This window comes from Danio rerio, chromosome 2, assembly GCF_052040795.2.
Source record: "Danio rerio strain M-AB ecotype USA chromosome 2, GRCz13ab, whole genome shotgun sequence".
Classification (NCBI taxonomy): domain Eukaryota; kingdom Metazoa; phylum Chordata; class Actinopteri; order Cypriniformes; family Danionidae; genus Danio; species Danio rerio.
Genome location: NC_141022.1, coordinates 47541081 through 47555318, shown reverse-complemented (window position 1 = coordinate 47555318; position 14238 = coordinate 47541081). Strand labels below are relative to the sequence as shown.

General features: G+C 34.3%; 1 protein-coding gene across 11 annotated transcripts in view; it reads left to right on the top strand.

Annotated features, from left to right (window-relative positions):
- cadm3 (cell adhesion molecule 3) overlaps positions 1 to 14238 on the top strand; it is a 139739-nt gene that overhangs the window by 116798 nt on the left and 8703 nt on the right. For 6 of the 11 annotated variants that reach the window (XR_015477937.1, XR_015477935.1, XM_087240041.1 and 3 more), the window contains 2 exon segments: positions 762 to 782; positions 10487 to 10612. Coding sequence is in view for 7 of the 11 variants with exons in the window: in XM_087240041.1 (XP_087096167.1) it covers positions 762 to 782; positions 10487 to 10612 (147 nt within the window). In the remaining 4 variants the exon portion in view is untranslated. 11 annotated transcript variants of the gene reach the window in all.

Genomic DNA, 14238 nt, shown 5'->3' with positions numbered 1-14238 from the left:
ATATTCATTTTAAACTCAAAAATCCTCACATAAAGCTTTCAAATTGAAGCTTTACAACCTCATTCACACGGCATATAGTCTTCACAAATCCATATTTCACAACTTGAGAGCGAGTAAACAATGACAGGTTACTCTTATACTAATATAAATAGAGCAATGTTAGTGTTTATATTCTAACAGCTTCTTTTAAAAAAAAAAAAAAAGCGCAGATGTGTAGACCCTTAAGCACTTGAGTCCTCGTCTGATTCATCTTTCAGGAACCTGTGCAGACAGAAATGCCCATCCCTGGTGTGTGGGTGGAACAGCTTGAATGTGTCACTTCATACGCGAGCAGGTTGTGTTTTTGTGCGCGCGCGAGAAAGATAGAGATGTATATTGAGATCTCCAGTGCAGTATCACAGAAGCATGTTGAGCAGCATCTGCTGTCGGCTTTGACTGTAATGCAGGATTTAACCAGTCACATCTCACCGCAAAGCCTCTGATTATCCAGAAACACAATCTGACACCACACCTTCCCTCCAGCAAACATCCGCTTCAATTATTTCATTATTTCGCTACGTAAAATCCTCTTTAATACTGTTGCGAGATACTTATTCTCTGGGAGAGTTCTGCACACACACACACACACACTTTCTTGCACACATTTTTTTTTTCATCGTTTCTCTTTGTTCCTTTTCTTGCTTCATATCTCCACTCATGTGGTCCTCATCCATCCATCCACTCATCCATCCATCCATTCATCCCTTCATCCTCTTGAGAAGAAGCCGGAGAGAACGCCGCAGGTATTGTCACCTCAAACTTTCTCTCTTTTCTTTTTCTTTCGTTTCTTCCTATTTGTTTCTTTTAGAATTGCCCTGTCTTTCTTACTTTTTTTTGTCTCTTATGAATGAATCCCTCTTTTTCTCAACCATCTGTCTGTTTCTTCTCAATTCATGATGAATCTGGATGTTTTTTTTTGGCCACCGCTCTCTGTCGAATTGCTCTGTCATTATGAACATAGTTAATGGTGCAGGGACGAACTTAATGATGGCAAAACATTTGATATTACATGGAAAAGCTATTAATATCAGCGCAAATTTGTTGGTTCATTGAAAGCTTATAAATGAATTAGGCTCACACCGAAAACTGCATTTTCAGCCAATTTGAAAACCATCTCGTTTAGAATGAAAGAGCGGGATGTATGTTATTGACGGAGTTTTTTTTTGCTACAGGGAGGTCCAGCCATCTGCATCCTGCATGGCGGACGAAGCAAAAACAATCATTCGAACATGGAAACGCATCTTCCCGTGTCATCAATCCGGTCATTTTTTAGAGCCTGACTCATAAGAGATGCCGATTTATGATTACATGCTGCAAGTTGGATTCTGCCTCTTTTATTTCCCCCCACATTGTGCTAATTTAAACCGTAGTAGATTTGCATGATCAACATGAGTGCACCACGCAGAGACCCTCCCCCAGGGGGGGACTGCAATCTCTGCTGAAAAATGTGCAACACTGTGGGAACCCAACGGGGGGCAAAGGCTGATCCATTTGTATTGAAGTCAAAAAAGGGAGATCCCTTAATTCCCTGAATAAACTATTTTTGTATCGAATCAGACTGTTTATCACACGATAAAATGATTGCTTTGCTGCTAATTTTCAACAGATTCGCCGTAACTGTTTAGAGAGAGCTATATTTGCAGTTTGCTGTGAAGATAATGAGCGGAGATGGTTGCATTTTTAGCATTTAATAGTACTTTTGCCAGCATTAAATTTGATATAAAGACCCCACATCAGGGCTGTTAGATGATTAAATGGTTAGTTCAAAGCTACACTTTATGTCATCATTTACTCGCCCACGTGTCATTCCAAACCCTTGAGTTCAAATCTCAAATGATATTTTAAAGATGGTTACACAAGATGTTACAGAAGACTTCATGTCTCATTTCACAAGATGTAGTGTGAGTACATTGCTTCACCTGAAGTTTCAGCTTGAAATGCTCAACATATGAGTTATATCATGTTGAAAACACAATTCTTTGGTTGAAATAGTCTAGTGAAAACTCTGTATATTCATTCATCCAACCACAAAACATTTCAATCTCAAGGATTAGATAATGGCGGGTTCTATGCTAATGCGCCAGCGTCCATCATCAGTCATGGCCAGAGCCTGTAACTTCCGATGTCAAATTTCACACATTCTGCAAATGACCTGTTCTGAGATGCTGCTTATGATTTATGGGGCTTAAAACAAAGATTGGGTGGATTTTTTTTATTGTTATAGTGTTGTTGTGTACACACACTGCCAACACACCCGCTTCGAATGTTATCAATCCTTTGAATAGGCATTATCAGTGGTTATCAGGTGATAGATATGGGCCAGTAGAACCCCTTTGCGCCTGCTAGTAATCATCCAACCACATAGTTAATCAGCTATACAAAAGGAGAAGACTCCAGATCTGTTTTTACAATACTGTAACGGTTGTGAGGTTGAGGTTGGGTGATAAAATACAATTAATGGGAAATTTTATAAATAATATAACTAATTCTCATGGTTAATCAGCTATACTAATAGAAAAGACTCCAGATCCAGATCTGTTTTTTCATTACTGTGACAGTTGGGGTAGGGGTAGACGCTGATAAAATACAATTAATGGGAAATTTTATGAATAATATAACTAATTCTCATGGTTAATCAGCTATACTAATAGAAAAGACTCCAGATCCAGATCTGTTTTTTCATTACTGTGACGGTTGGGCTAGGGGTAGACGCTGATAAAATACAATTAATGGGAAATTTTATAAATAATATAACTGATTCTCATGGTTAATCAGCTATACTCCAGATCCAGATCTGTTTTTTTCATTACTGTGACGATTGGGGTAGGGGTAGACGCTGATAAAATACAATTAATGGGAAACTTAATAAATAATATAAATAATTGTTGTTACCTTTCAGCCACAGCTGTATGTGATATGGCTGATTAACCATGTGGATAGATGATAACAGCTTTTTGAGCCTACCAGTAGGCACAGAAGGCCCCTACTGGCCCATATCTATCAGCTGATAACCACTAATAGTACCCATTCAAACAAGTGATATCATTGGAACCGGCTGGCCAACATCCATTACACTTTAAACCTTGCAACAGTAACGTTTACATAATATATCCCCTTTTTATTTTAACTAAGACAGCAATCTCTCTGATTTCATTAAAAAAGATCAACAAAACTCTCATGGGTTTGGAAGGAATCATCGTGGGGTGAACACATTAACTACGGTTGTTATATTTTTATGATTCTTGTTCTTGGTGTGAATGGCCCTATAGAGCAATGTTTGGTCAGGCATAAATAATCCACTTTATAATGTTTTTATCAGTGCTCAAACACAATTTCCTTTTATTTTACAGTTGAGATAACTAAATGCTAAATTTAACGACACTGCTTACAATCTTCTAATGAATGTCCACTTTTTTGTTGAACATTATAATTTTATGAAGCCTAACTTCACTGCTTTTTAAAAGCATCGGATTGTGTTATTTTCAACGTATTAATATTGACCAGTGAATCCCTAATTCATACTATTCATAATGCAAGAGCTATAAGCACTCCAGTTTAAAAGAGACATTATCTTTTCAGTGCCTTCTTCCTCTTTCTGTATTCTTTCTGTGTTGTTCCTCTTTTCTCCTTCTCTCTGTTTTTTCCATGTCGCTCTCAGGGCTTCTTGTCGTGTCACTCAGCACTCACTCTGTTCGTCCTCCTTCATCCTCTCTGCTCTCATCTATCGGCCCTCAGTTTTTTTTCTGCTCTTCAATCGTGCGAGCGTCAGGGTGACTGTTAACTTGTCCTGTTTTGATGGAGTATTGTTTGAGAAGGAGACAGAGATCGTTCTGTGGGTGGGAGTGATGGATGTCGTTCACGCTCTCTGAGTCCAGGCAAAGTCACTGAAGCTTATGATAGACTCTTCGCTGAAATCCTGCTTTTGATTATTCATGTGTTTCCTTTTAAACAGAGAGGTCAGTGACTCAGATGGAAAAATCACACTGTTGGAACTTAGTAGCGCATTACAAATAATCTCCACACATACTGAGGTTTTTTTTTTATACACTACTGTTTAAAAGTTTGGGGTCAGTAACAGAAAAAAAATCAATACTGTTCAGCAAGATTGCTTTAAATTTATCAAAGTGACAGTAAAGTTTTCATCTCAAGAAAGATTTCTGTTTCAGACTAATGTTCCATTCTTGAAACAATGCTGGAACAAAATATGTCTCTGAGTACATTTACATAGACACCAATAAAACAGTTTTAATATGATTAGGAGAATACTTTGATTAAGAGTCTACCATGTAAACAGCGATGTTTGATTAGTTAAATCCAATTAGGGTCATAATCGGGGTAAACAAAAGTCAAACGAAGACATGTGGAGTTTGATTTTAGTAGAATTATTGACGTGCAGACATGTAAACACCTTAATTAAACTATTTCCTCATGTAAGATTTTCGACACCTTTTTGGACAGGATAGTCTATACACACACAGCTGTTAAACACTATTCTCTGCACCTACCGAGTCAGTTAAGGATCAGACGCTTGCATCGCGAAGTGCGGAGGTTTTTTTTTTTTTTTCGTACGGCTTGGGGTGTCACATTCCATTAAAACAACACTCTTCCAGCAGTTCATACTCGCATCCAATGTCTTGTTTGTCAGGGGGGCATGAATGAAATGTTCCTGTATGAAAGTGGAAGTGCCAAACTGTAGTTAAAGTCAACAAATTAAAAATTAAATGCACGAAATTACATGAAACTGGAGGAAACGTGGATTGTGTGTTGACGCAATGACGCTAATCGAATTATGTGCTATAACCACATGTAAAACGGGGTCATGAAAGGAACATTTAAAAAGCAGCTCATGTAAACAATTTAATTTTATTATTGTTTGATTCAGATTAAGGCAAATAATTTGATTACTGATGTAAACATAGTCAGTGACTGGTAATCAAAAATCGCTGTTTAAATGGTTAACTCTCTTAATTAGAGTACTGACGTAATCATATTAAAATCGGATTATTAGTGTCCATGTAATAGTTTTTCCACAAAAGCGGTTTTAATAGCAAATGATTCTTGAGGATCTAATCAGCATATTAAATTACTGAAGGATCACATGACACTGAATACAGAAAAATTACGATCACAGGAATAAACTGAAAATAAAACAACGACAGGAAATGAAACCTGTTCTTCTTTGAATGAAAAAGCTCTCAGTGATTATCATCTTATGTGGGTTATTTTAGCTCAATTTGCCTGAAAATGTCAAGGGCTCTATAAAAAGGAGAAATCACTTGAAATTGTTTTCTAAGATTAGCATTATTAGAGCTGGGAAAAAAGATGCATTGTGATGCTCTCTCACGAGAATCTACAAAGACTTTTACATTTATAGTAATACAATCTAAAATAATAATGCTAACTGAAAGAGCGGCATTAGCATAGGTGTTCTATTTTTGTTGGTGTGTGAATAATCAGGTTTCAACTTTATTCAATATGCAGATGACAGGTTAAAATAAATCAACTGTGAAGCGTTTCCTCCTGTATGGCTTAACAGTATCATTGTAGAAACTAACTATATAAACTAATTAACCTTATTAAGTCAACAATATAGGACTGTCACATGCAGATGGAGTAATACCTTCTGCTTATTAATTAATCACAGTTAATGTATTTAACATAATTATTTCTCATTTGCATAAGTAGCATAAGCCTGTCATTTTGAATCACCTTAAAACATTACACCTGTACACATGCAATTCATTAAGTCTATGATATTTTTTAAAAATGGTGTAAATGGCTGACATGCTAAAATATATAAATAAAAAAGTAAATACTGACTAGCCACTTTATTAGGTACATTTTGCTTATACCTGACGCACCAACTTTTGTCTTCTGAACTGCTTTAATTCCTTGTGGCATAGATTCAACAACGTGTTGGAAACATTGGTCAGAGATTGATCTATATTGACATGTTAATAGAATAATAATGATTTGGCATGCTGAAATTTACTGATTAAAATGTATATACTAACCTGCCAGTTTATTTGGTACATCTTGCTAATACCGGTCACACCAACTTTTTTCTTCAGAAGTACTTTAATTCCTTGTGGCTTAGATTCAACAATGCGCTAGAAATATTGGTCAGAGATTATGGTCTATAATGACATATTGATAGAATAATGGTGATTTGACATGCTGAAATTTACTGATTCAGCAGCCACTTTATTAGGTACACCTTTCTAATACCGGTCGCACCAACTTTTGTCTTCAGAATTGCTTTAATTCTTTTTGGCTTAGATTCAACAATGCGCTGGAAAGATTGGTCAGAGACTATGGTCTGTATTGACATACTGATAGAATAATACTGATTTGACATGCTGAAATTTACTGATTAAAATATATATACTAACCTGCCAGTTTATTTGGTATATCTTGCTAATACTGGTCACACCAACTTTTTGTCTTCAGAGCTACTGTAATTCCTTGTGGCTCACATACAACAATGCGCTAGAAATATTGGTCAGAGATTATGGTCTATAATGACATACTGATAGAATAATGATGATTTGACGTGCTGAAATATACTGATGCCGCTAGCCACTTTATTAGGTACACCTTTCTAATACCGGTCGCACCCACTTTTGTCTTCAGAACTGCTTTGATTTCTTGTGGCTTAGATTCAACAATGCGCTGGAAACACTGCTCAGCGATTATGATCTGTATTGACATATTAAAAGAATAATGATGATTTGACATGCTGAAATTTACTGATTAAAATGACTGACCAGCCACTTTATTAGGCACACCTTTCTAATACTGGTCCCACCAACTTTTGTCTTCAGAACTGCTTTAATTCTTTGTGGCATAGATTTAACAATGTGCTGGAATCACTGGTCAGAGATTGGGATCTATATTGACTTTGATAGAATAATGATGATTTGAGCTTTGTAACATCATTATCCTGCTGGGAAGTGGCCATTACACGATTGGTTTACTGTGGTCAAAAACAATGGAAATGGTCAGCTAGACAGTCCTCTAGGCTGTGGGGTTTAAATGCTCTATAAGAGCCCAAAGAGTGCCCGGAAAATTTCCCCACAGTATTACACCACAAGCAACCTGAAGGATAACTCATTGCTTTTAAAGCGATTAGTTGACTTTGCTTAAAAATATTGAGTAAATCTTTTAAAATGATTGAATAACATTAAAAGGATTAAATTAACTATGTGCATGATTAAATTAAGTCGACTTAACAGTTCCCAGTTACAATGAGTTTATAATTTTTTTTATTTAATGAGTTTTATGTAATATTCAATTTTCTAAATTTTCTTATCACTTTTTGCAGTGAACGTTTTCATGTTGTCCGTGAAATATTCTGTCAAAACTGTATGAATATTGCAGCGGAAGACAACCTAGACAACCTTTTCTAATCTTCTTGTTCAGTTTTGAAAGCCTGTGTGAATTGAAGCCTATGTTTGCAGTTGTAATCTGACAGGAGTGCTTTCTGCTGCTGTAGCTCATCTGTTTAGTGTTTTCAGAGATGCTCTTCTTTTGACCCTAGTTGAAATGAGCGGTTATTTGAGTTAGTGTTTCCTGCCTATCAGCTAAAATCAGTCTGGTCATTTTCCTCAGACCACTTACTTCATATTTCCTCCTTTTCAGACCATTAACTGTAAACTCTAGAGATGGCTGTATGTGATAATCCCAGTAGATCAGTGGTTTCAGAAACACTCAGACCAGCTGGCCTGGCGCAAATGACCATGCCACTTCCAAAGTCTCTTAAATCCTTTTCTTCTCCATTTTGATGCTTGGTTTAAACTTTTGAAGATCGTCTTTATTTGATGAAATACACTGATTGGTACTATTTGATTGGCCGATTAATTCTTTTTCATGAACACACATTTGAACAGGTGTGCGTAATATAGTGGCTGGTGAGTATATTTGAATCTATGTGGGTCTGTTTACACCTAGTTGCTACATGTATTTTTTTCTGATTGGAAAGGTTTTCAATTGTGAAAAGGGCAGTTGCGAATGCCCTCTGAAATGCATTTGAGATGGATATAAAGTAAATCCGATCAATCAAACCACTGCAGGAGGTGGTCTGGAATGCATTTCAGAAAAAACTGGACAGACCTAAATGCATCTGGTTGTTGAAAGCACTTTTGTCTATTTTCCCAAAATGGGAAAAAAAGAAAAATGTGAGAGCGGGTTATAGCACAGGTTTTATGACATAGTCAGATATAACACTCAGATTGGGGATGTTTGTTTTGTTTTATTTATTTAGGTCGTTAAACATTAAATGATCAAATTAGAATGTTAAATTAATATCAAAAGACAACATTGATAACAGAGATGCATAAGTAGTGCTTTTGTAAATGAATAGGAAAAATAATAGAAAAGTACAGTGTTTTGTTTGTTTATAAAGATACAGTGTTTTGTTTTTGGGACAATATGTAATACGCAAATATATATAAACCCCTTACTTGTATAACGCGTGACAAAAATGGATGTTTCATTTAGCCAGTGTGGCCGTAAATGCGGAGTCTGCCTTATGATGATGTTTAACTAAAACACTCATGAAGGTTACATGAAAAAAATCATTTGCATGCCGAATAACATATATAGCATATATTTATATATAAACAAAAAAAATCATTAAATGTGTTGTACATTTACATTTGAACTTTTATAAGTTAAGCTTAATAGTGTATTGTTACACATAATGAACTTATTACAGTAAAAATAAAAACAATTTCATTTATAACAGAATGAAGTTACACTAGATTTTACCTTGATTTGCTTGCCAATGTCTTCTGCACAGTCATCTATCTGTCGAGTGACAGTATTTACATTTTTAAAAACCAGATTCATTTACAACATTTAATTGAAACATTTATTTCAGTTTGCTTTTTTTTGCTTTTTTTTCGTTCTTTTTTTTTTTTTTGCTCAATAATAAACAAACAACCAAACAAAAAAGTTTATGTCAAACGAAATGGTGGGCCAAATCAAAGGTTACACTTGGCCAACTTTGGCCAGCAGGCCCTGCTTTGAGCATCTCTGCTATAAGAAATGCCATGATCATAGCCAATGCTGCTGATATGGCATTGAAAGAAAGAAAGAAAGAAAGAAAGAAAGAAAGAAAGAAAGAAAGAAAGAAAGAAAGAAAGAAAGAAAGAAAGAAAGAAAGAAAGGACCCTGCTGGCACAGGATGTCAACATGTCTTCAGATTGATGTTGTACTCCAACGCCATGGAAACGTTGCATTTTGATTGGAAAATAAAAATTTGGTTGACATCAGTGTCCAATCTCCAACCAAAAATCAATGTCTAATGTGTTACAGCTTGTCATCGTGTGGCCGTTACCACTATGATGATCGACGTCATTTGACGTTGTTTTGGGACATCAAATTAACGTTGTCCTTAGACGCTGGCTATTGAATTTTGGTCTCCTGATGTCACAACCTAAATCGAACCTAATATTATACTATGAGTAAAAGTTGACTCAACTTAAAATATTAAGGCAACCAGCTTCTGGACATTTTTGAGTTGACACAACTTAAATCGAGTGAAGTGCCATACTTAGGTTGAAAGTTGAGTCAACTCAAAGAAGCTCTGCAGTGAGATGCCGTACAGTTTTGAGTTGAGTCAACTTTTTTTAATGTCTGTGTAACGACTTTTTTTTTATGTTGTGTGCCTACTGGGAAAGAAAGAAAGAAAGAAAGAAAGAAAGAAAGAAAGAAAGAAAGAAAAAGAAAGAAAGAAAGTAGAAAGAAAGAAAGAAAGAAAGAAAGAAAGAAAGAAAGAAAGAAAGAAAGAAAGAAAGAAAGAAAGAAAGAAAGAAAGAAAGAAAGAAAGAAAGAAAGATTTATTGATTACATGAAAGCATTTGTATAAATGGTTTATCTCTCTGAAAAGAAACAAGCATTAAGTGACAATGTGTAAGTAGCTACTATTATCTTGGAGCCATTTTTGCAAGAGGCTCTGCTTCTCCACCACGAGTTTATAGTGCTGTTTGAGAAGAAACTATGGTTGCGAGTCGTTGGATAACAATACTTTTGGTAAACGCACTGCTGAATAGACTTACAGCGACGTTCCATCAGTCATTTAAGTCATTTTGTAGCATTCAACCTGAAGTATTCTGAGAAACACACACATTTCCATCCGCTGCACAGCATCCATATATAAAGGACAAAAGCAAATCAAAATACATTCAGCTTCACGCCATCGCATTGTGACTCTCTGAATCAAACACAGATTGGATTCCCGAAGTTACTGTACATGCGGCACCTTTGTAAAAAAAAAAAAAAAGTGAGGTGGAGATGAATAAGAATTGTACAGTTTGTCAGTTTCAGCTGAAGTTTCTCTCAGAGTCTTCTCTGATTTTGCCTGGTGTGTATTGTTGAAGTGATTCTGATTGTGCGTGGTCGTGACTGTCTACAGCAGCTGTCTGTCTGTCTGTCCCGTCTGCAGACCCTACAGCGATGTCCACTGGTTCGGGAGTCGACCATGCTGTGATTGGTGGAGTGGTCGCTGTCATTGTCTTCATCATGCTCTGTCTCCTCCTTGTCCTCGGCAGATACCTCATCAGACACAAAGGTAACACACACACACACATACAAGGCAAATCAGACAAAGAAATCTCTTACTCACACACATACACACACAGAGACCTAATCAGACACAAAGAGACTGCACACACACACACACACTTTATAACCTTTTGGGACTGTCTTCAAATTCCTGAAAGAGGGTCTGGCAGCAATCGCCCCATCAGCAGCTTTTTTTAAATGATTTTTTCACGGATTTTGTCTTTCAATTTAAGCATCAACAAACATTGTGGACGCTTGACTCAAGATCTCATTGTTGACTGGGATATTTTACTTGTAAATGAGTCACGTGTCTCGCTGCAGTGGTGCACCTAAAACGCAGGAGGAAAAAGGGTTGGGGGAAAATATGAAAAAGAGAAATATGAATAAACAGCTGCTGAGTCTGTCAACTTATAAGACAATGAAGTACACACACTCACACACACTTTATGACCTTGCTGTTTAGAAATGTATATTCATTGGTCAATATGAATGTATATCCAATATCTTGCAGGATTTTGCTTTCATATTTATGAGATTTTCTACACTTCAGTTGTCAAGACCAGTTGCCAGATATTTCTAGTATTCAGATATTTAGTTAGAATATACAGTTGAAGTCACAATTATTAGCCCCCCTGAATTATTAGCTCCCCTGTTTATTTTTCCCCCAATTTCTGTTTAACGGAGAGAACATTTTTTCAACACATTTCTAAACATAATAGTTTTAATAACAACTATGTTATTTTATCTTTGCCATAATGACAGTAAACAATATTTGACTAGATGTTTTTCAAGACACTTCTATACAGCTTAAAGTGAGATTTAAAGGCTTAACTAGGCTAATTGGGTTAACTAGGCAGGTAGGCAAGTTATTATATAATGATGGTTTGTTCTGTAGACTAACTTAAAACAATGTTTAAAAAATTAAAAACTGTTTTCATTCTAGTCGAAATAAAACAAATATTACTTTCATCAGAAGAACAAATATTATCAGACATACTGTAAAAATTTTCTTGCTCTGTTAAAGATCATTTGGAAAATATTTTAAAAATCCCAAAAAAAAATCAAACGGGTGCTATATATGTATATATATTACATAAAAAATAAAATAACTTTAATCAAATGGGTGCTAAAAACTGCTTATTAAAATCTTTGATTTAATAAATTTAATGATTATTAAAACTGCAGTGGTTACTTTGTGATACTAAAATAAATTTTTTAACAACTGTATTTTCTACTGTGCCTTTATTATTTGTTAGTGGACTAATGTTTTTTTTTTTTTTCAGGAAAGAAACACATTTCTTTTCTGATTTCACATAAATAAATAAAAGAACTAAAATGAAAATGTATTAAAACAATAGACATATTTGGGTGCTAAAAATATAAAACAACAAATTTAAACCATTATTAAAAACTACAGTGGTTACACAGCAATACAATATATATATATATATATATATATATATATATATATATATATATATATATATATATATATATATATATATATATATATATATATATATATATATATATATATATATATATATATATATAATGGAACGTCACTTTATACAGTTTATACAGTCAACTATAAACAGTTGAAATTTTCACAGTATGTCTGATAATGTTTTTTCTTCTGGAGAAAATCTTATTTGTTTTATTTCAGCTGGAATAAATGCAGTTATTATTTCTGTAAACAACATTTTAAGAATAAAATTTTTAGCCCCTTTAAGCTATATTTGTTTTCGATAGTCTACAGAACAAACCATCATTATACAATAACTTGCCTAACTACCGTAACCTGCCTAGTTAACCTTATTAAACTAGTTAAGCCTTTAAATGTTACTTTAATCTGTATAGAAGTGTCTTGAAAAATATCTAGTCAAATATTATGTACTGTCATCTTGGCAAAGATAAAATATATCAGTTATTAGAAATGACTTTTTGAAACTATTATGTTTAGAAATGTGTTAAAGAAATTTTCTCTCCGTTAAACAGCAATTGAGGAAAAAAATAAACGGAGGGGAAGGGCTAATAATTCTGACTTGAACTGTAAATATATTTACATTAATGTAATAAAAATTTTAAGGAAAGCATATTTCTGTTCTGTTTTGTATGAAAAATATATCTTACTTTAATATAGCATATGCATAATATGTTGTAATTAGGGATGCTCATTTTGGTTAATTTTTCCAACCAAAAACCGCCACCCGTTAACTGAAAATTGACTGTTACCTGGTCAGATTAACATTAAATTATTGTTATTATTATTTTAATAATTGACATGTCTATTTTGTGTCTGACACATTAAATATTGCATTTTAAAAAACAGATTTATTTTAACATGCGAACAACAGCATACAGAGCATCTTCACGCATGTGCAGTTTTTCCAACAGCATAAAAAAAGAACAAAATAGTAAAACAAAAAAATAAATAGTCCTGCTTTAAATATTTTTCACTTAAATCACAAATTTAGATTACAAAACAAAAGCAATGACTGAATTCTTTTTAAGAACCAGCATAGGCTGTTTTTTTCTGTCAAATCAAAGTTGCAGGCTACCTCAAATTAATCGATTCACAGAAAATATGCATTTAATTAAGGCTCCGCTGTAATTCTTATATCAAAAACCTCTGTCAACATTTTAATAGAAGTCATTAATTTAAAAATTATGTCTTGAGCATCTGATTTTACCTTTTGAGCTTCTGTGCTTTTATTTTCTCTGTCTCACTCTTGGTTCATGTGCACATAATAGGAGACAATGACTAGGCGTGCACATGTTGACTTTTTGTTAAGTATAGACTACTATAGCATATGACAATTTTGTTGTTCACATATGTAATTACATTATTTGCATACATGTTTTATAAGCTATAAAATGAAAGCCTCAGTTTAGTGCAGAGTTATCATTATACAAAAATCTAAATTTAGTTTGATTCATAGATTAAGCTATGTTGGCTATTTTTATAAATGAATATTTTTTTAAGAACTAATAATAACTGTAAGTTTCCAAATGGAAAAAAAGCTTGGTTTGTTGGTTATGCACTAAATCATCCCGTAGCCTATTTGTTTTGTTTATGAACAGTGCCGGATCGCAATCTGACGGAGAGAAAACCCAAAGCTGGCTTGTTTCCAAAGCAGAGTGTTTTTTTTTTCAGAAAGTTTTGTTTTGCGGATTCTTTCTCCAATTGTGCACATAAACGGAGTTGTTTAAGACGCAGATTCAAGACAGAGGCAATCTGCATCTGCGCTGGTTTGGCATTAACTCATCGAGAAAATCCTTTTTTAGTTTTGCGTCTTTGGCAAAATACGTCTGTAGGCACGTGTGATTGCAAATGTTATCGTCCCGCCAGGTAACAAATATGTGTTGCACATTTATGCAGCCAAACTTAAAAGAAATAAATTAATAATATTTTTTAATTGTTTACATGAGACCATTTAGCGGTTAAAAAAATGCACCCTTTCCGTTAGTGGGTAATAGGTTATTATTAGCATCCCTAGTTACAACATTTGGATGAAGTGACATGTCACATGCATTATTATTATTATTATTATTATTATTATTATTATTATTATTATTATTAAGAAAAGACACATTTCTGTTCTGATTTCATATTTTAAAAATCTCTTTTCA